At 45.8% G+C, this 26,761-nt stretch overlaps 1 protein-coding gene across 3 annotated transcripts in view; it reads right to left on the minus strand.

The window, feature by feature from the left end:
- PI4K2B (phosphatidylinositol 4-kinase type 2 beta) overlaps window positions 1–26,761 on the minus strand; it is a 215,656-nt gene that overhangs the window by 99,565 nt on the left and 89,330 nt on the right. For all 3 annotated transcript variants that reach the window (XM_029590008.1, XM_029590019.1, XM_029590027.1), the window contains exon 5: window positions 25,970–26,123. In XM_029590008.1, the coding sequence (XP_029445868.1) occupies window positions 25,970–26,123 (154 nt within the window). The remainder of the gene's footprint in view (window positions 1–25,969; window positions 26,124–26,761) is intronic.

Raw genomic sequence — 26,761 nt, forward strand, 5'->3', positions numbered from 1 at the left:
CTTCCTGTCTTGTGGGATAAAGCTCTGAACTAAAGATAAGGGGAATCGGGGATTTTGGAAATGGAAAATTGGTTCAAGGGTGTATGTATTCCTAGAGGACATTGAAATAGTTAATGAATATTCATCTAGTGAAACTTCTGTACTAGGGGGATATCATCCACTGGGGTCCACAGGACCATTAAAAGGGCTTTCAGACTAGGCTTTTACCTGCTGCTCATATCTACTTGCATCATGCACTGTGTTCCTGTAAACGTAGCTGCCTATTTTCACTTAAGAGTAGGTGTTCTAAAATTGGTCTTTGGCATCATTCCAGCCAGACAGGTTTTCAGGATATCCCTAATGAATATGCATAAGAAATATATATGCACACAAGAGATAGTAAATGCAAATAAGTCTCATGCATATTTGTTAAGATTTAACATTTCTTACCTGCCTCTCCAAAAAAATAGTTTGGGGCGGAGTACAAAAAACATACACAATCAAAAACTAAACAAGCATCAGTTAAAACAAACTAAAAAATAGATGAAATTTAATGTGGACACGTGCAAGGTGATTCATATAGGGAAAAAATAACCCTTGTTGTAGTTACTCAATGTTAGGTTCTATCTTAGCAGTTACTACCCAGGAAAGAGATCCAGGCATCATAGTGGATAATACATTGAAACCATCGGTTCAGTGTGCTGCGGCAATCAAAAAAGCAAACAATGTTAGGCATTATTAGGAAGGGAATTGCAAATAAAATGGAGGATGTCATAATGCCTCTGTATCGCTCCATGGTGAAGCCGCACCTTAAATACTGTGTGCAATTCTAATCGCCGCATCTCAGAAAAAGATATAGTTGCACTAGAAAAAGTGCAGAGAAGGGCAACCAAAATAAGGGGCATGGAACGGCTACCCTATGAGGAAAGGCTAAAGAAGTTAGGGCTGTTCAGTCTGGAGAAGAGAGGGCTGAGAGGGGATATGACAGAGGTCTACAAAATCATGAAAGGACTTGAACAGCTTAAAGTAAATTGGTTATTTACTCTCCCAAATAATTGAAGGACTAGGGGGCACTCCATGAAGTTAGCAAGTAGCTCATTTAAAACAAATCAAAGAAAATTCTCACTCAGTGCATAGTTAACTTCTGGAATTCGTTGCCAGAGGATGAGGTTATGGCAGTTAGTGTAACTGGGTTTAAAAAAGGTTTGGATAAGTTCCTAGAGGAAAAATCCATAAACTATTAATTAATAAGCATTAGTAGCTTGAAATCTATTTAATGTTTGCATATTTGCCAAGTAGGGAGAGAACTTTTATTCCTGTAATGAAAACCATAACAGGACGCATGGTCACAACCCGGAAGGAGATTTGCGAAGTTTTTAGAGTATTCTATGATACGGACAATGTTTCGGGCGGGGCTAAGGAAGAAAGATTTGGAGCAGTTACATCTTCCAACTCTTTCGACTTCCCAACTTTCATTTCTCAACTGTCCTATATTGCCGGTCGAGGTTGAAAACGCCATCTCAATTAGTCACCCTGGCAAGATACCAGGGCCTGATGGTTTTTCCTTTGATTATTATAAAATACTTAAAACCAAACTTATATCCCCCACTGACGGCCCTCTTCAGAGCAGCAGTGCAAGACAACATCCTTCCCCCACATTTCAACACAGCCTTAATTACAGTACTCCCTAAACCTGGAAAGGATCCCCAACAGCCAGCATCCTATAGACCCATCTCTCTCAAATTGCGATTTTAAAATATTGGCCAAGGTGTTAGCAGAAAGATTACGTGTTCTTCTTCCGTCTTTAATTTCAGAGTACCAAGTTGGTTTTGTAAAAAACAGGCCGACCTGCTCACATATTAAGCTGCTCCCTGCCATGTCGTCCTCCATATCCCATAAGATACCTTCTTTAGCCATAGGATTTGACTCTGAAAAGGCCTTCGATAGGGTGTCATGGCCATATCTGTTCTCAGTACTGCAACGGTATGGTACAGCAGGTGACATAACATTCATCTCACTGCTGTATAAAAACCCTCAATCACATATTATGGCCAAAGGGTGCAAATCAATGGCAGTACCCATAGGGCGGGGAGTGAGACAAGGTTGTCCCCTATTACTCCTCTACATACTAGCTATAGATCCATTAGTTCGGAAAATAGCACAATCCTCCCAGATTTGGGGATATTCACCCGGTCCCCATGAATTCAAGGTCACAGCCCTTGCTGACGACGTTCTGATTTATCTTACAGATCCCCAGAGGTCTCTCCCTCCTTTACTGCAAATACAAGCTCATTATGGACAATTCGCTGGGTTATGTATTAACCAGAATAAGTCAGAGGCTGTAGATGTTGGAGGATTTGTGAGGGAGACATGGCAGGGTGACTTCCCACTGAAATGGGTGGACTATTCAATGAAATACTTAGGTATCTGAATCCCGATCAGTCATACCGAACTATATAATGTAAATATAGGACCTCTCCTGCAACATACCTCTCAACTACTGAAAAAATGGTAGGGTCTCCCCTCTGTTGCTTTCTGGTAGAATACAAGTGTATTTATAATTAATAAATAAATAAATGTCATTTATCTATTTTAGTTCTACTTTATTAATTAGTTTGCCTTATGTTCTGTTTTATGTACTGCACAGTTTCCATTTTATGTTATGCTTCTTCACCTGTTACATGTAAACCGATGTGATGTCCTTTGAACATCGGTATAAAAAAAAAAAAAAGCCATAAATAAATAAATGTGTTTCAAATGATGATACTACCCAAATGGCTGTGTGTGCTACAAATGTTGCCGATTTGGTTGACAAAAAAGGATTGTGCATTAATAGGACAAACACTTAGAAAATTTCTATGGAATGGCAGGAGGGCACGCATCTCCCTCTACACTCATGCAACCATTAACGAGGGGAGGGCTGAATTGCCCCAATCTATGCATGTATAATCTGGCATGCATGTTGAGGCATATGAATGATTTCATTATGGGCTCCTCAAGGTTTAGCCCAAAAATTAAGCTTGAGCACTGGCTGGACACATCTTCCCTCAATTTCGTGTCTCAAGCCCCGAAAGCACTGATACCTGCAAAGATTGGCAACAACTCATTATCTCATCTAGCCGGAAGACTTGGGCTTTCCTTTGTACATTGGTGAAACTCCCTTCAAAGCTATCGGCCTTACTGACTATCTGCGGGCATCCCTTGTTCTCATCGGCTCAAAAAAGCTCCATATTTCATAAATGGCGGGATAAAGGATTAGTATATATGTTTCAATGTTTCTCTCGGACAACAGGTCAACTATTGACCTTTAGTGATCTTCAACAGTGTTTTGACCTTTCAGCTACAGATACCTTTCCATATCTACAGCTTCAACACTTTCTCAAAGCGCATGCCCAAGAGTTCCAGATTTTCCCACCATTCCAGATGTTGCGCAGAATCTTGATACTTGACTGACAGCAAACACCCTCCATAGCCCTGTTCCGTAAGATGTTACATCTAGTGGAGGGCAATATAGACTTAAAAATGCTGAGAAAGTGGCAGCGGTGGGCGGATTTTTCCTTAACGTTCCAAGATTATACGCAATGTTTTATAGACTTGCCAGCTTGGTCGGAAAGTGTGATATATCGAGAATTACAATACAAATTCTTACACCAGCCCAAGCTTTCAAGGCACATCTAACCAGTTCTCCTACCAGCCCCAAATGCAAACATGGCCCAGGTACTTTCCCTCATGCTTTTTGGCTATGCCCAGTAATACAACAATATTGGCAAGAAATAATACTAAAGTGTAGTCAGATAATGGATCAATCACTACCTACAGACCCCATGCTTTGGCTCTTTGGAACTAATACTCCTCAGACGTAGAGTGTGAAGGGTACCACTCTACACTTTATCTGGAGAGCTAGCCTCACAGGGGAAAAACTATTCTTACCAACTGGGTCTCAGAAGAAGCCCCTCACATAGATCATTGGTTTAAACTCTTACTACAATTATATACCAGAGAATTTCTTAGTGCAAGGTCTACCTCCATGAAAAAATGGGCAGACATGCAAAAAATTTGGAGGCCATTTAATGATTATCTGCAACCTAGACCATGACATGCCCATGCTTGCATCACACTGAAAATTTCAATATATGACCACTGGAGATCTGCTAAGGTTCAGAAGTAAAAACGGGGAGTGGGGAAAAAGGAGAGGAAGGGGGCATAGGGATCATGGGGTGAAATGAACAGCAGGGTTGTACGGTATGTACTATCTGTATAGTAATATAAGGCACACCTGCAACCATACGGAGATTGGATAACATAACATGATTGTAAGTTCAAAATGATACTATTGTTGTGAATTGTTATAGTTGTTTGATTAACTGTGTATAAAACACCCAATAAACAAATAAAAAAAAAGCCACCTTTACTAACCCCCTCCAGCAGCTCTCCTATTCCTCTTCCATGCAGGCCAGTAGCACACACCAGAAGCACTAGTGGCTGAAGCTCTGTACTCATGGTCCACGACCAGTCTCGGTCTCTCACACACACATACCAGTCACAACCCTCAGGACCAATCATCTCCCTACCAGTGTCTCTCTTACACACACACACCAGTCACCTTCCCGAACAGTCTCTCTCTCATGCACATACACACAGGCTTGGCTTCCCACTCCCATGTTCTATCTTACATATACAGGCTTCTCCCTCCCACGCTGTGTCTTAGACACACACCCAGGTTTCTCACTATGCTAGCTCTCTCCACATGCACAAAGTTCTCATTCCCATAATCTTTTTCTCTCACACACAACCAGTCACACTCACATACCAGTTTCTGTCTTACACACCAATCATCTCCTGACCAGTCTCTCTTACACACACACATACTAGTCACATTCCCGAACAGTCTCTCTTTCTCATGCACACACACAGGCTTCCCACTCCCATGTTCTGTCTTACATATACAGGCTTCTCACTCCTATGCTAGCTCTCTCCACATGCACAGGCTTCTCATTCCAATAATCAATTTCTCTCTCTCTCACACACACTCTAGTCATCTCCCTGACCAATCACTTCTATTGTCTCTCCTATATACACACACATCACCTCTCTGACCAGTTTCTCTCAATTACACACATGTTCTCTCTCACACACTTAGATAGATGATCTCAATCAAATGCTCTCACACACAAGCTCTCAATCACAGTTACAGACACTCTCAATCACACATACATTCTCACTTACTGGCTGTCTCTCTCTCACTTCCTGCCCCCCCCCCCCCCCCCCCGGGAGCACAAATGGTAGCTGCAGCAGCCTCCTCCTCTAGCCCCTGCAGGCCAAGAAAGAAGAATCCCATCAGCCAAGGCTAGTTATGTCTCCTGTGCTGATTTCTGGCTGCTTTTGATTTTGCTCCGGGCCGATGATGCCGCCGCTACTTTTTCATGCAGCATGGCTCTTTCTTCTTCCTATGCACCCCACTGCATATCACTTCCTGTTCCAGGCTAGGGGGGGGCAGATGTGGGAAGAAGAAAAGGCCCAGCTGCAGTTGCCAGCTTCCAATGACACTACTGCCGTTCCCATCCAGGCTTGAACGTGCTGATAGCCCGGGCGGCAACGGCAGCAGTGGAAGATTGTCCCTCTCGCTCTGTGAAGGAAGAGGAGGGAAGAGCAGTGGGAGACTGGTAACACGCGACACACCTGCCGCTGCGTGGCGACACACTGGTTGAGAATCGCTGTTCTAAAATACTAAAAACCAAAATAAAAGCAATACAGCTAACTTTGTCTGCACTTCAAAAGTCACGTATTCTTTAGTGCAGAGACCAGGGGAAAAATTACTACAGGCAAGTTGATTGGCATCTGTAAAAAAGTAGAGCTATGCAAAACAGCTAAACCCCAGTCCTAAAAGGTCCATTTATATTCTACCAAGGAGGAATAAAAGTGACCAGGGGGAGAAAGAAAAAAAAAGGAAAAGGCGAGAAAGGGGAAAAAGGGGAGAAGTAAATAGAAGGGAAAGGAAGTAGAAAAACAGCATGATGAATAGGGAAAAAGGGAGAAGTTGGAAAATGAGGGGAAAAAAGGAGAAGTTGGAGAACAGATAAAAAAGGGAATGGGTTACAAGAATGGAAAGGAGCATAGGAAAAAAGTTAAAAAAAAATAAAGGAGTGAAAAAGGGAAGAGGGAAGGAAGGGCTGGACTGCCATGTTTTGCTCTTTGATCTGAGCAACCATTTCTGAGTTTGTTTCCAAAGGGGTCTCCCAGGCAGAGGACATCCACTACATATCGTGGACATTGTCCTGCAAGCTACTGGCTCTCAATCAAGCCTTCTGACATGCTCCAATGAAGATCGATGAAGAGCAGGCTGTTGTATTGAATATTTCATAGATTGAGCAAATAAGATGAAGTATGCACTCTTCAACATCTAGGAATGGTTGTGGGTATGCAGAGCCGCTATCACCTGAAGGAAGGAAGGACTTCAGGTTTTTTTTAAATGCAATCATGTAAGTATTGAACAATGTAGAACGAGTGAGCAGAAATCCATGAATTAAGTATGGAGCTCTGGAACACCTTTTTACCAAAACTGTCTAGTAACCTGGAATCATTTCCTGGTGGATATTGGAAAATTTTGTTTTCTTTGCAATACAACTGATGAATGAGGTAGTTGTACTACTCTGAAGCCTGGAGATTTCTATATTCTATATTTGAGGTTTAATTTTCTTGCCATTGTAGTGCAAGAAATGGGAGTCTCCCACATTGTTTGTAACTTGCAGAATATCATACTTTGAAATGGTTGCCGGTTCTGAATGAGGTCTCTAGAATCTGGAGAAGACCAAAGATCTTTACATGAGGATCCTTGTCCTTAACACTGACTTTGGGCACTGTACCCAATGTCCTAAAACCTGGAGTAAAAGAGGTCTTCAGGAGTGTTCCTGAGGCTCAGGTATGGAATTGGAAAGTATTCCCATCAAACCCTCCTTAAATCCAAGAGGGGAGGGGAAGAAAAACTAATCCAGGACCCCAATGATGAATTAGGCAAATGAGGAAGGATCTCTGGCTGCCAAGGAGAGTTGGACTTCACTGCAAGTGAATGTCAGGGACTAGAACCATCTCATTGGGGGATCTAATAAAGTGCCTACTCGATCCATGGTAACAGAATCCTTCCTGCAGGAGTAAATCTGATTTTTTGGAAAGCAGAGGTTGAAGAGAACCTTCCTTATTCTTAGTCACCAGAGGTAAAGAAAGTCTTCACCAACTGCACCATGTAGTTCAAGGGCAAACATGCCCTCTGGTTGGACGTTAGAGGTGGAACATTCTCTTCAGATACTAGATGTTATGTTTGCCACTCGTGGGATGGCCCCACAAGTGGCTGCAGTTACCCCAAGGCCCAGCAGGCCTTACTGTAGTAGACACCAGAGAGCAACAAGACGTGGTACATGCCACCAGCATTGCCACCTCCAGACCTTCCTCTAGGTATGCGCGCCCAAAGTCAGTGCTGTTACAGGGCCCATGGCGGGAAAAGCCCGCTGCGCCCTTGGATGATGTTAGGATTCTTCACCCTATAAAAGGGTCTTCCTGACGTTCCATTGCTGCCTCAGTAACAGATCTCAAGCCTCAGCCTTGGCTCCATCTTCAGCCCTCTGTGCTCTTTAGTTCTGACCATAATTACAGATTCCTGGACCTTGCAAAGGCTTGCTCACCTGATGGCAGCACAAACCTTGGGGCTCTGCCCACGAGGTTGCGTCAATTGTGCCAAGGCAAGAGGGGTTCATGCTCACACTGTTCGCATTAGGACTGAATCTCCTTGTATATCCCCTGTATTTTGCAAAATTTGTACCAGGGACCAATTAGAAATCAAAGGTACCAAGGAACAAATGGGATCTTGTGTATTTAGATGAAGGCCTTGCTCCAATAACCTTGATGGAAACACTGTTCTGAAGATTGGTGAGGTAAGTGAATCATATCTCCTTTTGCCCCAACCATCTTCCCCTACTCTTGGGTGTCACTGACAAGTAAGTGAACAGTTGTGTTGGAAGCACTGCAGCTCAGTGCATCAACAATCGAGCAACATAATTCAATGTTCTATGCATTACTGGTATCTAAGCTCAATGCATTGTGTACTCTGGGGCTCGGTGTGTCTATGGCATCAAGGTCTTCAGTGTCAATGGTGCCACAGCTGGATGAAATAGAGGATGATGCATTGGCTGTATTGATTTCACTGAGGCTTGATGATTTTTCAGTGCTGGGTACAACACCAGCTATGAAAAATGTTTGTTATTCTCAGTAATGCCATGTTTTAGCTTGCTTGACCAGAAGACTTGACTTGTTCCACCAAAGGGGGATAACTTCTTTGAAGAGTTTCTGCTCAACTCTATACCTGGGGAGCATGACAAGGCTCTGCCTGGGAGGAGGATAAACTATGGCTCCTCAAAGTCTTACACATTTCATTTTCCAGACCCTGGACTTCTGAGATCATGGAGACATGTGACCATAGTAGTAGCGATTTTTTTTTGTTTGTTTTTTTTTTTTATCGTGGTCTGGTCCAGGGTAGCAGTAACAGAGGTCATGCACATCCATAATGGACATCTTTCTACCGCATATACAGTCTTGGAAACCACTTAATGTGACGTTTTTTGTTTTTTTTTAAATAGCGCTGAAGAGTGCTGATTGTGGAGCTGCCGAGGCAGTGAGGCAACAAAAAAAATTTGAAAAATAAGTATTAGAGATATTAATGAAAACAAATTTTACAGAGACATAGGGTATACATCTGTGCTGATGCTCAGACAAAAAAAAAAAAGACGGGGGGGCTCACAAGGCCATGCCCATCCAGTAATTCCCACACATGCTCAGTAGAGCAAAAAGCTCTAAGTTTAGAGAAAAGGGTCTGTTTGGTGCAGTCTTACGACATCACCCACGTGTCATGGCTAATTCAGCCCTGCTTGTCGATGGAGAATATATACCAGAGCAGCACCCGATCCACCACAGCTCCCCCCAACCCTTCAAATTTAAACAAATCCAGCATGCCCTAGTGACCCAATGCCAGGCCTCCCCTCTATTTTCTGTTTAAATGGAGATCCCTTCCAGACCCCTCCCCACTCCTCCCCCAACCCCCTCCTGAATCCTCAACTCCTCCTGCAGTTATTTACTAGCTGCTGACTACACTTCCAGTAGACTTTCAGCTTGCTGTCAGAGCAACACTGGAAGTACTGAGAGTGGGCAGGAGAACTGCATTCTTGACAGTGGTTGCTATGATCCAGGAGAGAGTCAAGGGGGTATCCCAGGGAAAGGATCTCCTTTTAAATAGAAAACTGAGATGGGGTGCTGATATAGGATAACTAAGGCCCACTGGATTTGTTTTAATTTGATGAGCTTGGGGGGGGGGGGGAATATCATACTACTCTGGTACCTTTTTTTTTTTTTTTTTTTTACACTTGTTTTCTGAAATGGGGCAGGGGGCAGGGAAACAGAGCCTAAAAGCCCTAAAGTTGTGTTTTTGTGGTTTTTTTTTAATTACAGTTTGCAAACACTTAAACAGATATATCTATCTGTGAGCCTACACAGTCTCCAAAAATAGACCTCCTTGCGTCCATTCTCTCTTCCTCATATTGAGGAACCATATTTTGTTATCCTCTCTCCTCTTCACACTGAGGAACCATGTTAATGTTAATGTTATTTCTCTTCTCTTCTACTTCTTGTTAATTCTGATTCCCCTGTTAAAATGTAATTTCCAAGTTTAACCAGTTGTGATGTAAACCGGCATGATGTCCACAACTAATGCAGTTATATAAAAATGTTTAAATAAATATATTTTTAATATATCTAGTTAAATGGCCAGTTATCAGAAAACATGTGATCTGATAACTTTAAAAACATAACTGTTAGGATTTAAAGTTATCAGACTACATGCAGCTGGTTAGTTTTCAGCAAGTATATTCAGCAGGATATTTATCCTTCAGTCAGATATCTTATCTGCTCACTGGCTTATTGAAAATTGACCCTGCTGTCTACTTTGGTAGGTCATTATTTACCAAAGTACAATCTTCTATATGGTCTATTAGACAATGTATGCTGGAACTGGGCTACAAAAACTGGGTCAGCATGATAGTTAATAAAAATCTTCTCAAGTGCCACACAATATTAACAGATTAATTTCTCTAGGGAAAAGAAAAACTATATCAAGAAATAGTGTAAAGTAGATACTGGATTTCAGTTTCCCTAATAACTCAGTCTCAAGGGATGAAAAGGAAAGGAATATAATAAAGAACAGTATAACTGGACACAGGCTTCTTTCTGCATGACGTCTTCTGGTTCTGTGCATTATCACTGCATGCTAATGGCAGGTTCAGATAAATCAATTATGCCCAAAATATAGTCACTATGGGACCAATGTAATAAAACCAATGCCAAAAACAGTACCAAACTCTAGCACAGATTTGTAATATGCATTAAAAAACCCATAGTTCAACTCAATGTTATAAACTAATGGTACGCAAATTAAACCAGTGCAAAAAAATGGAGTAATCCCAAAAAAGCACACAAAAATCAGCATTAAAACTGCCATGAAAAAAACACAGTAAAAATGGTGGTAAAAACTGGCAGTAGTTAGAAAGGCTGTAGTATTACCTATTGGCTGGTACAAATGACCCAGGGTGACTTGTGATGTGATTAGGGGTGCACAGGTGTCCATCTTTTCTTGATCTCTACTCCTTGCATGGACATAAGATAGCCTCTTTCAGGGCCATTTGTCAGTGCTGGGTGGTGTTAGGCGAACTCTGGAACTAGGCATGGCAGGTTTTCTGCAAAGGAGTAGTGATTGCTCTTGGTGCTTTGCAATTGAGTGGTACTTAGAGTGCTGCTTGTTTTTTCCTTGCTGTTTTCCATTCTTTGTTTAGTGTCTGTGTTCTTGAGTAAACCTTTAGAATGCATCTGATTGCTGGTCTGTGAACCTCTTATTTGTTCACTTTTGTGTTTAGGTTCCTGAAACAGTGGAGTGGGTTTTAATGACTGTGGAGAGAACAGAGTGTGTCAGAGGGGGGTGCGAGTGTGGGAGCGGTTGAGCGTGACAGGCAGGCGGTAGTGACAGAGGACAGGAGTGCGGTACATGCGTCCATTGACCAATGTAGCCAGTGAGTACAGATGAGGAGGGGGCATGCATGAGCTAGCAGGGGCAGGTTGGAGAAAATGGGTGGAGGGGTCAGAGCAGAAGGAAAGGAAATGGGAAGGGAGAAGGTAGTGAGAGTATCACTGGGGGATAGGGACCCACCCCAGTCATGATCAGAGTGCAGCTGCGAAGCGAGACACCAGCACCTGATACCAGATGGTTGAGTACCGCCTGGTCCTGCAGGAGTTTAGTGTAAGGCAGATAGGTAATTAGGGCCTGTAACTCACTAACCCTGCGAGCTGAAGTGATAGCCAAAAGGAAAATCACTTTCCATGTGAGATATTTTAGGTCACAGGAGTGAAGAGGTTCGAAGGGTGGTTTCATGAGCCGTCCGAGAACCAGATTAAGGTCCCAAGAAGGGGCCGGAGGACGTAAAGGTGGCTTGATATGGAGCAAGCCTTTAAGAAAACGTGTTACGAGGGGTTGTACCGATATAGGGACATCCCCGAAACCTTTATGGAAGGCGGCTACCGCACTGACATGCATTCTGATGGAAGAGGTCTTTAGACCTGATTCCGATAAATGCCAGAGATAGTCCAAAAACCTTGGGATTGGACAGGAAAAGGGATCAAGGGACTGCGAGGTGCACCATGATGTGTTCCTTTTCCATTTATAGGAATAAGATTTTCTTGTGGAAGGCTTTCGTGAAGCAATCAGGACACGAGAAACCGAATCTGAAAGGTTAAGAGGTTGAAGAATTAACCTTTCAACATCCATGCCGTCAGGGACAAGGCATGAAGACTGGGATGGCGTAGACATAAGAACATAAGAAAATGCTATACTGGGTTAGACCAAGGGTCCATCAAGCCCAGCATCCTGTTTCCAACAGTGGCTGCTTCTGATCACTCGTTCTGAGTGATCAGAAGTGGGTGCGTTCCCAAGTCAATGTGCCTGCGGATGGAGAGATCCTGGAGTATGGGAAACCACACTTGGCGTGGCCAATGAGGTGCTATCAGGATCATGGTTCCCTTGTCCTGACGGAGCTTCACGAGAGTCTTCGAGAGAAGAGGAAGTGGAGGGAATGCATAAAGCAGACCGGCTGCCCATGAGAGGGAGAATGCATCTCTGGGCTGAGAGCGCTCGATCCGAATGAGGGAGCAGTAATTGTCCACTTTGTGGTTCTGAGGGGACGCAAAGAGGTCCATTTGGGGATGACCCCATTGCTGGAAGAGAGAGGTTGCTACCGAGGGATTGAGAGACCACTCGTGCGGTTGGAAGACACGACTCAGTTTGTCTGCCAAGACATTGTGCACTCCCTGCAAATAGATGGCCCTGAGGTACATCGAGTGGGAGAGCGCTTCCGCCCAAATCTGCGCAGCTTCCTGACACAGAAGGAAGGAGCCTGTGCCTCCCTGATTGTTGATGTACCACATGGCCACCTGGTTGTCCGTCTGAATCAGGATGACGTGATTTGATAGGCAATCCTAAAAAGCTCTGAGAGCATATCGCATTGCTCGAAGCTCCAAGAAATTTATCTGGTGTTTGGCTTCCTCTGGAGACCAAAATCCTTGTGACTGTAGATCGTTCACATGAGCTCCCCAGCCGAGGTTGGAAGCGTCGGTGGTGAGAATGAGTTGAGGATCTGGCAGGTGAAAAGGCAGTCCCCTGGAGGAGATTGTTCTGATCTTTCCACCAGGCAAGAGACAGACGGAGTGCGTCGGTGACATGGACAATGGTTGACAGAGGCTGAGTCGCTTGAATCCATTGTGACCTCAGAGTCCAATGCATGACTCTCATGGCCAGGTGGGCCATTGGTATGAGATGGACTGAGGACGCCATGTGTCCGAGAAGGACAAGGAATTGTTGAGCTGTTGCTATATACTGGGACTGCATCTGATGAGCGAGGGACACGAGGGTTTGCACTCGTTGTTGAGGTAGAAAGGTTTTGCCTGTAAGGTGTCCAAGCCTGCCCCAATGAACGATAAGGATTGAGATGGGACTAAATAGGATTTCTCGTAATTGACGAGAAATCCTAGAGAAATTAGAGTGAGTAGGGTCAAATCCAGGGACGATCGAGCAGCTTGCTGGGTTGGGGCGCTGATTAACCAGTCGTCTAGATAGGGGTAGACGTCTAGATAGGGGTAGATACGTCTAGAACCCTGTATTAACAACTTCAAAAAGAAATTGAAAACATGGTTGTTCAACCAAGCTTACCCAGAATAAAAAGTCATCAATCCGTGCCAATGTAGACCACAATACGTCTACTCCCTTTTTCTCATATTGAGGAACTATGTTTTGTTATACTCCATCTCCTCACCGCGAGGAACCTTGTTTGTTTACCCTGTCTTTTCTTAGCTGCCTATCGTTACCCCCTCTCCCAGTTTTGACTTCCCTGTTAAAATGTAATTTTCCAAACTTAACCTGTGTACTGTAAACCGACATGATGTCCACAACGAATGCCGGTATATAAAAATGTTTAAAATAAATAAAAATAAATAGACGTGAACACCTTCTTTCCTGAGAAAGGCTGCGACAACCACGAGACATTTGGTAAAGACTCGTGGTGCCGATGCTAGGCTGAATGGAAGCACCCGGAATTGATAGTGCTTTGGGCCTACTAAAAACCTGAGGTACTTGCGATGAGCTGGAGCTATCGCAATGTGGGTGTACACGTCCTGGAGGTCCAGAGAGCAGAGCCAGTCTCCTCTTTGTAGAAGAGGTAGAAGCGAGCCCAAGGTTACCATCTTGAACTTTTCCCGCTGGAGGTACTTGTTGAGGGCACGTAGATCCAGAATTGGATCAAGCCCCCTGATTTTTTGGGGATCAAAAAGTACCGGGAATAGAACCCTAGGCCTTTTTGTGAAAGAGGAACGGGTTCTATTGCCCTTAACTGGAGAAGAAGGGAAACCTCCTGCTCCAGAAGGACAGAGTGGTCAGTTACTCTCCACACTTGTAGAGATGGTGATTCCAGTGAAAGAGCAAGAAAGTTCAGGTGGTAACCCTGAGCAAAGATTGCTAGCACCCATTGGTCGGTTGTGATTGATTGCCACATGCCGTGAAAGTGGCACAATTGACCTCCCACTGGTATGCCTGGCAGAGGAATCAGGCTGCTGCTCTCCAAGGGAAAGTCAAAAACCTGAAGCAGGTCCCAGCTGGGGAGCTGCTTGTGGCTTTTGCTTCCGGGGCTGGCGAGGCTGAGATTTTAGATAAGGCCTCGTAACTCGGGACCTTGTTGGTGGAGGATAGTACTTCCTTGGGCGGAAGAATGACTTCTTAGAGTCCTTCTTGAAGGGCTGTCTAGAAGGGAAGTCAGAAGGTATCGATGAGAGCTGTTTGAGGGTCTCATGATGGTCCTTTAATTCAGCCACTATTTGCTGAATCTGTTCACCGAACAGATTATCTCCTATACAGGGCAGGTCAGAGAGCCTGTCTTGTACTTCTGGGCGAAGGTCAGAAGACTTGAGCCAGGCCCAGCGCCTTGCCGAAATGGCAGTTGCAGACACTCTAGTGGAGGTGTCGAAGATATCGTAAGCTGTTCTAATCTCATGCTTTCCTGCCTCAAACCCCTTGTTGACAAGGGTTTGAAGATGTTCTTGAAATTGGTCAGGCAGGGTTTCAGAGAAGTCCTGTATTTGCTTGAAAATGACCCTGTTGTATTGGGTCATGTACAGCTGGTAAGAAGCAATCCTGGAGATGAGCATGGCCCCTTGGAACACTCGTCGACCAATATTGTCTAGGAACTTGTGTTCCTTGACAGGAGGGGTAGAGGAGTGAGGCTTCGTCCTTTTTGCTTTCTTTTGAGCTCATTCTACCACAACTGAGTGGTGGTTAAGCTGAGATTTTTGAAAGCCAGGGGCTGACTGTTCTAGATAGGTAGTGTCAGTCTTTTTGTGTACTGGGGCAATGGAATCAGGATTTTCCCAGTTCTTTTTGAGGAGGTCAAGAAGAACTTGATGAATGGGAATAGAAGTGATCACTTTAGGGGCATCCAGGAACTGGAGAAGCTCCATCATCTGGTGCCTATCATCTTGCTCCGTCTGAAGCTGAAAAGGGACCAATTCTGACATTTCCTTCACAAAATTACAAAATTACTGAAAGAAAGGTCCTCTGAAGGAGAACGCTTTCTACTTTCAGTAGGAGAGGGAGGTGAAGGTAAGTCATCGGTGTCTGTGGAAGTATCACCACCCCAGGAGACATAGAAACATAGAAATGACGGCAGATGACGACCAAACGGCCCATCCAGTCTGCCCAGCAAGCTATGCACTTTTTTTTTCCCTCTTACTTGTTACGCTTGGCTCTTAGTACCTTTTGGTTTTATTTCCCTTCCACCCCACCATTAATGTAGAGCGCAGTGTTGGAACTGCATCTAATTGAATATGTAGCTTAGTTAGGGGTAGTAACCGCCTCAATAAGCAAGCTACACCCATGCTTTTGTTTACTCGACTATGTAATTTAGTCCTTGTTGGTTGTTTATCTAGATAGATAGATACTCTTTTCTACATTGCCCCTGCCGTTGAAGCAGAGAGCTATGCTTTGAAAGTGAAGTATCAGCATTTCTCCCCTGCCATTGAAGCAGAGAGCTATGCTGGCTATGCATTGAAAGTGAAGTAACAGACTTTCTCCCCTGCCGTTGAAGCAGAGAGCTATGCTTTGAAAGTGAAGTATCAGACTTTCTCTCCTGCCGTTGAAGCAGAGAGCTATGCTGGATATGCATGGAAAGTAAAGTATCAGGCTTATTTGGTTTGGGGGTAGTAAACGCCATAACAAGCAAGCTACACCCCGCTTTTTTGTGAATGCAAATCTTTTTTTTTTCCACATTTCCTCTTACCGTTGAAGCTTAGAGCAATGTTGGAGTCGCATTAACCGTGTATGTATATTGAATAAGGGTGTTATCTCCAGGTAGTAGCCTTCATTCCCGCGAGCCACCCCCTCTTCATTCACGTCCTCTAGACTTTATGGATCCACAGTGTTTATCCCACGCCCCTTTGAAGTTCTTCACAGTTCTGGTCTTCACCACTTCCTCCGGAAGGGCATTCCAGACATCCGCCACCCTCTCCGTGAAGAAATACTTCCTGACATTGGTTCCGAGTCTTCCTCCCTGGAGCTTCAGCTCGTGACCCCCGGTTCTGCTGATTTTTTTTTTTGACAAAAAAGGTTTGTCGTTATCTTTGGATCGTTAAAACCTTTCAAGTATCTGAAAGTTTGAATCATATCACCCCTGCTCCTCCTTTCTTCCAGGGTGTACATATTTAGATTCTTCAATCTCTCCTCATGTCATTCGATGAAGACCCTCCACTTTTCTGGTCGCCCTTCTCTGTACCGCTTCCATCTTGTCTCTGTCTCTTTGGAGATACGGTCTCCAGAACTGAACACAGTACTCCAGGTGAGGCCTCACCAAGGACCTGTACAAGGGGATAATCACTTCCCTTTTCTTACTCGATATTCCTCTCTCTATGCAGCCCAGCATTCTTCTGGCTTTTGCTATCGCCTTGTCGCATTGTTTCACCGACTTCAGATCATTAGACACTATCACCCCAAGGTCTCTCTCCTGCACAGTGCACATCAGCCTCCCCGCCCCATCGAATACAGTTCATTCGGATTTCCACTCCCCATATGCATGACTTTGCACTTCTTGGCATTGAATCTCAGCTGCCATATCTTTGACCACTCTTCCAGCTTCCTTAAATCCAGTCTCATTCTCTCCACTCCTTCTGGCGTGTCCACTCTGTTGCAGATCTTAGTGTCATCCGCAAATAGACATACCTTACCTTCTATCCCGTCCACAATGTCGCTCACAAAGATAATGAACAGGACCGGTCCCCAACAACGATCCTTGCGGTACACCGCTTAAAACCGCTCTCTCTTCAGAGAGAGTTAGCAAATGTTGCTTACCTGTAAAGGTGTTCTCACAGGACAGCAGGATGTTAGTCCTCACATATGGGTGACGTCACAGGATGGAGCCCAATCACGGAACACTTTTATCAAAGTTTCTAGAACTTTGACTGGCCCCTACTGGGCATGCCCAGCATAGCACTAACCCTGCAGCCAGCAGGGGTCCCCCTTCAGTCTTGTTTTGAAAGCTACAGGTAGTGTCGAAAAATAAAATAAAAACGAACCCAACACTGCAGGGCGGCGGGTGGGTTTTGTGAGGACTAACATCCTGCTGTCCTGTGAACACCTGTTACAGGTAAGCAACATTTGCTTTCTCACAGGACAAGCAGGATGGTAGTCCTCACATATGGGTGTGTACCGAGCTGAGGATGTCCGAACATGCACCAAATGTACCCAATGGCGTGCAACAGGCACAACTGGGGTGGAATTTGGTAGAGGGCATCCTGAACCCCACCGGGCAGGCGGAAGGGTGTTGGTACGTCAAGTTGGAAAAAGGTTACGGAGGACAGATTGGCCGAAGATGGAATCCTGTCTTCCGGCTTTGTCCAAGCAATAGTGGGCTGCGAAAGTATGGAGTGAGCTCCAGGTAGCAGCTCTGCAAATGTCAGGAAGCGGCACCGATCGTAGGTGTGCTACTGAAGTCGCCATGGCCCTCACAGAGTGCGCTTAACACGGTCTTGGAAAGAAATGCCTGCTTGCTGATAGCAAAAAGATATGCAATTCGCCAACCAGAAGGAAAGAGCCTGCTTACCCACAGGTTGCCCTAATTTGTTTGGATGGAAAGAGACTAACAACTGAGTGCTCTTCCTGTGGGCGACTGTACGGTCTAGATAGAAGGCTAGAGCACGTTTACAGTCAAGGGTATGCAGAGTCTGTTCCCCTGGGTTGGAGTGAGGCCTGGGAAAGAAGATAGGTAGTATGATGATTGATTAATATGAAACTCTGAAACTACCTTGGGCAAAAACTTAGGGTGAGTGCGGAGTACCGCCCGCTCTTGCAGGAGTTTAGTGTAAGGCGGATAGGTGACTAGGGCCTGTAACTCACTAACCCTGCGAGCAGAAGTGATAGCTAAAAGGAATAACACTTTCCATGTGAGATATTTAAGGTCACAGGAGTGGAGAGGTTTGAAAGGTGGTTTCATGAGCCGACCGAGAACCAGATTAATGTCCCAAGAAGGGGCCGGAGGACGTAAAGGTGGCTTGATATGGAGCAAGCTTTTAAGAAATCTTGTTATGAGGGGTTGTACCGAAATAGGGACATCCCTGATTCCTTTATGGAAGGCGGCTACCGCGCTGACATGCATTCTAATGGAAGAGGTCTTTAGACCGGATTCTGATAAATGCCAGAGATAGTCCAAGAATTTTGGGATTGGACAGGAAAAGGGATCAAGGCACTGGGAAGTGCACCATGATGTGTACCTTTTCCATTTATAGGAATAAGATTTTCTTGTGGAAGGCTTCCGTGAAGCAATCAGGACACGAGAAACTGATTCGGAAAGGTTAAGAGGTTGAAGGATTAACCTTTCAACATCCATGCCGTCAGGAACAAGGCTTGCAGATTGGGATGGAGTAGGCATCCGTCGTTTTGAGTGATCAGATGCGGGTCCGTTCCCAAGGGAATGTGCCTGCGGATGGAGAGATCCTGGAGTATGGGAAACCACAATTGGCGCGGCCAGTGAGGTGCTATCAGGATCATGGTTCCTTTGTCCTGACGTAGCTTCACGAGAGTCTTCGAGAGAAGAGGAAGTGGAGGGAATGCATAAAGCAGACCGGTTGCCCCTGTGAGGGAGAATGCATCTCTGTGCCGAGAGTGCTTGCTCCGAATTAGGGAGCAGTAATTGTCCACTTTGTGGTTCTGAGGGGACGCAAAGAGGTCTATTTGGGGATAACCCCATTGCTGGAAGAGAGAGATTGCTACCGAGGGGTTGAGAGACCACTCGTGCGGTTGGAAGACACGGCTCAGTTTGTCTGCCAAGACATTGTTCATTCCCGGCAAGTAGGTGGCCCTGAGGTACATCGAGCGGGAGAGCGCTTCCGTCCAAATCTGCGTAGCTTCCTGACACAGAAGGAAGGAGCCTGTGCCGCCTTGCATGTTGATGTACCACATGGCCATCTGGTTGCCCGTCTGAATCAGGATGACGTGATTTGATAGGCAATCCTGAAAAGCTCTGAGAGCATATCGCATCGCTCGAAGTTCCAGAAAATTTATCTGGTGTTTGGCTTCCTCTGGAGACCAAGATCCTTGCGTCTGTAGATTGTTTGCATGAGCTCCCCAACCGATGTTGGAAGCATCGGTGGTGAGAATGATTTGAAGATCTGGTAGGTGAAAAGGCAGTCCCTGGAGGAGATTGGTGTGATCTTTTCACCAGGCGAGAGATAGACGGAGTGCGTCGGTGATGTGAACAATGGTTGACAGAGGCTGAGTGGCTTGAATCCATTGTGACCTCAGAGTCCAATGCATGACTCTCATGGCCAGGCGGGCCATTGATGTCACATAGACTGAGGACGCCATGTGTCCCAGCAAGACGAGGAATTGGCGAGTTGTTGCTGTGTGTTGAGACTGCAACTGGTGAGCTAGAGACACGAGGGTTTGAACTCGCTGTTGAGGAAGAAAGGCTTTTGCCTGTAAGGGGTCCAAGTCTGCCCCAATGAAAGATAAGGTTTGAGATGGGAGAAAATAGGATTTCTCGTAATTGACGAGAAATCCTAGAGATATTAGAGTGTGAATGGTCAGGTTCAGGGAGGACCGAGCAACTTGCTGGGTTGGGGCCCTGATCAGCCAGTCGTCCAGATAGGGGTAGACATGGACACCTTCCTTCCTGAGAAAGGCTGCGACAACTACGAGGCATTTGGTGAAAACTCGTGGTGCCGATGCTAGGCCGAAAGGGAGCACTCGATATTGGTAGTGCTTTTGGCCTACTAAAATGCGGAGATACTTGCGATGAGCGGGAGCTATCGCAATGTGGGTGTAAGCGTCTCGGAGATCTAGAGAGCAGAGCCAGTCTCCTCTTTGTAGCAGAGGTAGAAGAGAGCCTAAGGTTACCATCTTGAACTTCTCTCTTTGAAGGTACTTGTTGAGGGCTCATAAGTCCAGAATTGGACGAATTCCTCCTGACTTTTTTGGAATCAGAAAGTACCGGGAATAGAATCCTAGGCCTTGTTGTGAAAGAGGGACAGGTTCTATTGCATTTGACTGGAGAAGGAGAGAAACCTCTTGCTCCAGAAGGACAGAGTGGCCAGTTAGTCCCCATGTTTGTAGAGGTGGGGAGTCCGGTGGAAGAGTTAAGAAGTTTAGGTGGTAACCCTGAGCAATGATTGTTAGCACCCATTGGTTGGTTGTGATTGAGTGCCACTTTTCGTGAAAGTGACCTAATTGACCTCCCACTGGTATGCTTTGTAGAGGGATCTGGCTTCCGCTCTCCAAATGAAAGTAAAAAACCCGAAGCAGGCCCTGGCTGGGGAGCTGCTTGCGGTTTTTGCTTTCGAGGCTGGCGAGGCTGAGATTTTTGATAAGGCCTCGGTCTGGATCTTGTTGGTGGGGGATAATACTTCCGTCTACGGAAGAATGATTTCTTAGAGTCCTTCTTGAAGGGCTGTTTAGAAGGGAAATCAGAAGGTATCGATGAGAGCTGTTTGAGGGTCTCATGATGGTCCTTTAATTCAGCAACTATTTGTTGAATTTGTTCTCCAAATAGATTATCCCCTAGGCAGGGCAGGTCAGAAAGTATGTTTTGAACTTCTGGGCGAAGATCAGAAGACTTGAGCCAGGCCCAGCGTCTTGCCGAAATGGCAGCTGCAGACACTCTAGTGGAAGTGTGAAAAATATCATAAGCTGTTCTAATTTCATGTTTTCCTGCTTCAAAGCCCTTAGTTATAAGGGTTTGAAGATGCTGTTGGAATTGTTCAGGCAGGGTTTCAGAGAAATCTTGAATTTGCTTGAAAATGACCCTATTGTATTGGGTCATGTACAGCTGATAAGAAGCTATTCTGGAGATAAGCATGGCCCCTTGGTATACTCGTCGACCAATATTATCTAAGAACTTGTGTTCTTTGATAGGAGGTATAGATGAGTATGGCTTCGTTCTTTTTGCTTTCTTTTGGGCTGATTCAACCACTACTGAGTGGTGGTCAAGCTGAGGTTTGTGAAAGCCAGGTGCTGACTGTACGAGATAAGTAGAGTCAGCTATTTTATGTACTGGAGCAATGGATCCAGGATTCTCCCAATTCTTTTTTTTAGAAGGTCAAGAAAAACCTGATGAATTGGAATGGAAGTGATCACTTTAGGGGCATCCAGGAATTGGAGAAGCTCCATCATCTGGTGCCTGTCATCTTGCTCCATCTGAAGCTGAAAAGGGACCAATTCCGACATTTCCTTCACAAAATTGATGAAAGAGAGGTCCTCTGGAGGAGAACGCTTTCTACTTTCAGTAGGAGAGGGTGGTGAAGGTAAATCATCTGTGTCTGTGGACGTATCATCCCCCCAAGGTGTCATAAGGATCAGCGGGCTGACCTGTAGGACCAGGAGGGGGTTGGATACCTGAAGGTCCCGGCTGAGGCTCCGAGAAAGTCGAAGCAATCACCGGGGGCACCGAGAATGCCCTGGCGGGCATCGGTGCCGGCATCAAAGGTATCGATGGCGCCGATGCGCGTATCACCCCCGATGAATGAATCGGTGGCGAGGGACGACACGGCATCAATGGTTGAGGCACAACTCCCAAAGGAGGAATGCGGAACGGTGTTTCTCCTCCTGATGAAGCTGTCATCGGGGAGCGCACCGGGGCTGTCGGCGACCCAGGAATTACCGGTGGAAGGGCGGTCATGAGCGCTTCCGTCCGGGAAAGCAGCGGTGCCAGCGCTGCTGGAATCGGGTCGGTGACCGGTTCCACTCTCAGTGCCGGAGGGACCTGGAGCCGTTGCATCGCCTTGTCGATGGCCTCCTGGACCAGCCGGTCCAGTTCTTCCCGGAGACCTGAGGTAACAAGACCTGGCTCCATAACAGAAGAGGGAGGCTGAGGCAGAGCCGGAGGGACCACCTTTACAGGCAGAATCGCGACTCCCAAACCCTGATCGGGTGAGGGTTGCCTCGATGTCTCGGTCGCAGGAGTGGATGGTGCCGCTCCTGGCCAGGGCTTCTTCGATGGAGGTTTGGACGGTATCGAGGTCGATGGCTTCGGTTCCTCGAGGGTCCGAGACTTGCGATGCCAATGTTTCTCCCTCCGATCCCCTCGATCTTCGGGGGAAGGGACGGGAGTCGATGGCCGTGAAGACGTCGATGACGGGCGGTCACCGGACGGTTGTCGATGGTGGTGCGACTTCGACGGTGCCGGTTCCGATGACATCGATGCGATGGACGGCGTCGGGGTGTGAGCACGGAAAAGGAGTCCCATCTTCTCCATTCTGGCTTTGTGACCTTTTGGTGTCATAAGGGCACATTTGGTGCAAGTCAGGACTTCATGCTCACTACCTAAAGACAATACACAGACTCTATGAGGGTCTGTAATAGACATTGTGCGCGTACAATCTGGGCACAGACAGAAACCAGACGCCATGGGAAAAAATTGAGCCGCGGTACGGTCAACGGCCAGTAGGCCACGAGGGCCAAACTAGACTGTAATCGACGAAAAAAAACGGCAAAAACTTACCGAAGTACAGCGGGTGAGTAAAGAAAGAGGAGGGACCCCTGTGGGGCAACTTTAACCTTAAAGAAGTCCGTGAAGAAATTCCTGTCAGGAATGTGGTCAGATCTCCTTAACCGCGAGGCTACTGCTGCGTGGAAAAAAGAAGACTGAAAGGGGGTCCCTGCTGGCTGCAGGGTTAGTGCCTTGCTGGGCATGCCCAGTTGGGGCCAGTCAAAGTTCTAGAAACTTTGATAAAAGTGTTCCGTGATTGGGCTCCATCCTGTGACGTCACCCATATGTGAGGACTACCATCCTGCTTGTCCTGTGAGAACCATTTACCATCACACATTGTCTTCTGTCCGTCAACCAGTTTGCAATCCAGGCCACCACCTCGGCACTCACTCCTAAGCTTCTCATTTTATTCACCAGTCTCCTATACGGAACCGTATCAAAAGCTTTGCTGAAATCCAAGTAGATGACATCGAGCGCTCTTCCTTGATCCAATTCCTTGGTTACCCAGTCAAAAAAGTCAATCAGATTTGTCTGACAGGATCTTCCCCTGGTGAATCCATGCTGCCTCTGGTCCAGCAATTCTCCGGACTGTAGATAGTTCACTATTCTCTCTTTCAACAGTGACTGCATTACTTTTCCCACCACCGAAGTGAGGCTAACTGGTCTGTAGTTACCAGCCTCTTCTCTGTTCCCACTCTTGTGAAGCGGGACCACCATCGCTCTTCTCCAATCACTCGGCACCACTCCCGTTTCTAGGGATCTATTGAACAGGTCACACAGTGGACCCGCCAGCACATCTCTGAGCTCCCTCAGTATCCTGGGATGAACCTCATCAGGTCCCATGGCTTTGTCCACTTTCAGATTCTTCAGCTCTTCCCATACAATTTTCTACTGTAAATGGATTTTCATCTACTCCACTCCCCTCCAGTTTCTTGTTAAGTAGAGATGGTCCTTCTCCAGGGTCTTCTTTAGTAAACACAGAGCTGACGTATTCGTTTAATATTTCTGCCATTCCACACATTGATTCTTTCTACCTTTCAATTTCACTATACCACTGAACTTTTCTCTTTTCACTGATGTATCTGAAAAATGTTTTGTCACCATTCTTTATCTCCTTGGCAATCCTCTCTTCCGCTTGACTTTTTGCCGTCTTGATTAATTTCTTCGTCTCCCTCAGTTCAATCAAATATTCTTCTTTGTGGGCCTCCCTTTGGGATGTTTTATATTTCTTGAATGCTGTTCTTTTGGCCTTTATTTTGTCAGCCACCTCCTTTGAGAACCAGATAGGTTTCATTTTTCTTTTGCTTTTCTTTACTTTTCTAATATATAGAGTAGTTGCCTTGGTAATTGCTCCTTTTAGATTGGTCCTCTGTTGATCCACATCTCTTTTGTTCTCCCAGCCTTTAGTTCTTCCTCCAGATACTTCCCCATTTCCTCAAAGTCCGTGTTTTTGAAATGCAAAACTTGGGTCTTTGTGTTTCTTTTCTGTATCCTTTTTGTGATATTAAACCATACCGTTTGATGATCACTGGTGCTGAGGTGGGTGCCCACCTGGACATCAGAGACATTATCTCCATTAGCGAGCACTAAGTCGAGTATAGCTCCTTCTCTAATGGGTTCCATTACCATTTGTTTGAACAGAGCTACTTGCAGGGCATCCACTATCGCTCTACTATTTTTAGATTCTGCAGATGGAATTTTCCAGTCTACATCTGGCATATTAAAGTCTCCAACGATCACCATCTCTCCAGTCTTTCCTATCTTTTGGATGTCTTCAACCAGATCTCTGTCCAACTCTTCCTTTTGGTTTGGAGGCCTGTAAACCACTCCAATATGAATGGACGCCATAAGGATCAGCAGGCTGACCTCTAGGACGAGAAGGGGGTTGGATACCCGAGAGGCCCGGATGAGGCTCCGAGAAAATCGAAGGAATCACCGGGGGCACCGTGGACGCCTTGGGGGGCATCGGTGCCGGCATCGAAGGCGCCGATGTGCGTATCGCCCCCGATGAATGAATCGGTGGCGAGGGACGACATGGCATCGATGGCTGAGGCAGTACCCCCGAAGGAGGAATGCGGAATGGTGTTTCTCCTCCCGATGAAGCTGTCATCGGGGAGCGCACCAGAGCCATCAGGGGAGCCGGGAATCACTGGTGGAAGGGCAGTCATGAGCGCCTCCATCCAGGATAGCTGCTGGAATCGGGTCGGTGACCGGTTCCCACTCTCGGTGCAGGGGGAACCTGGAGTCGTTACATTGCCTTGTCAATGGCCACCTGGACCAGCCGGTCCAGTTCTTCCCGGGGACCTGGGGCAATCAGCCCCGGCTCCGTGACAGAAGAGGGAGGCTGAGGCACAGTCGGAGGGACCACCTTTACAGGCGGAATCGCGACTCCCAAACCCCGATTGGGTGAGGGTGGCCTCGATGTCCCGGTCGCAGGAGTGGTCGCTGCCGTTCCTGGACGGGGCTTCTTCGATGGTGGCTCGGACGGTGGCGAGGTCGATGATTTCGCTCCCGACAGTCCGAGACTTACGATGCCGATGTTTCTCCCTACGATCCCCTCGATCTTGAGGGGGAGAAACGGGAGTCAATGGCCGTGAAGACGTCGATGGCGGGCGGTCACCAGACGGTTGTCGATGCTGGTGCGACTTCGACGGTGCCGGTTCCGATGACGTCGATGCGATGGATGGCGTTGGGGTGTGAGCATGGAAAAGGAGTCCCATCTTCTCCATTCTGTCTTTGCGACCTTTTGGTGTCATGAGGGCACATTTGGTGTAAGTCAGGACATCATGCTCACGGCCCAAACACATTACACAGACTCCATGAGGGTCTGTGACAGACATGGTGCGAGTGCAGTCCGGGCACCAACGAAACCCCGACGCCATGGCCATGGAAAAATCGAGCCGCAGTACAGGTCGATGGCCAGTAGGCCGCGAGGGCCAAACTAGACGGTAATCGACGAAAAACGGTGGAAAAAACTTACCGGAGTACCGCGGCCTGAGAAAAATTAGAGGAGGGACCCCTGTGGGGCAGTTTAAATTTAATTAACTCCGTGAGGAAAATACCTGTCAGGAATCTCTTCAGAGCTCCTAAACCTCGAGGCTACTGCTGCGCGGAAAAAAGAAGACTGAAGGGGGACCCCCTGCTGGCTGCAGGGTTGGTGCCATGCTGGGCATGCCCAGTAGGGGCCAGTCAAAGTTCTGGAAACTGACAGAAGTTTTCCTTGATTGGGCTCCATCCTGATGATGTCACCCATATGTGAGGACTACCATCCTGCTTGTCCTGTGAGAAAAAATATATAATATATTCCTTTATCTCCCTGCTTCTGTTAAATAGGTAAGAAATCATGCCCTGTATGTGAAGGATAATACATTACAATTCAGCATGTAAAATACCTGTGTTTCTAATGACATAATCCAAGATAACTAATCTCTCAAACTGAGACTGAAGTTGTTTTCTAGTGTTCTCAGGCAAAGGGTCGGTTTCAAATTTCCTGAGCCAATAATCAGCTTCTTTATAACCTTCAACAAACAACTGGAAGGAGCCAACCTATAAATAAAACATATAAATATTGAAAATCAAATATCATAATATTCACTAGCTGAAACAAAAATAAAGTCGTTTTCCCAATGAGTAGAGGTAATGCATTCACATTTGATCAAGAATTAAAAAAAAAAAAAAATTAGCATTGTAATCATGGCATGAAAATAAAATGGAGTATAAAGGACATAGAAGAGTTCCAGTGACCAGGTGATAAAGAAATAGCAGCCCAAATTTGGATATTCATTTCAAGCAAGCACAAACACAAAGCGGCATCTACAAGCAAGACTAAATAGACCATTAGAGGCAGATTTACAAATAAGAGACCTGGCTTAACATCAAAGGTGACAAAATATTTCCAGACAAGGTTAAGCATGAGATTAGAACCATGAAGCGAGACCAAGGATACCCAATTGCAGGTGATGGACAATAAGTCACTTAAGTCTCAAATATTCAATCCTAAGAAATTCAAAGTCATGAGCTGAGTTAAATGAATAGATTATGAAACATATGATTGTAATGTAGATCATAAAATAGGTAATGCTGACCATCAGTCACATAAAACTGGTAGTTCAGATTAAAAATTTAAAAGATGACAAAATGTAAACATCTTAGAGAGAAATGGTGAATGAGTAGAGCAGTCTTAT

The sequence above is a fragment of the Rhinatrema bivittatum genome, chromosome 1, assembly GCF_901001135.1.
Source record: "Rhinatrema bivittatum chromosome 1, aRhiBiv1.1, whole genome shotgun sequence".
In the NCBI taxonomy this organism is placed as follows: Eukaryota; Metazoa; Chordata; class Amphibia; order Gymnophiona; family Rhinatrematidae; genus Rhinatrema; species Rhinatrema bivittatum.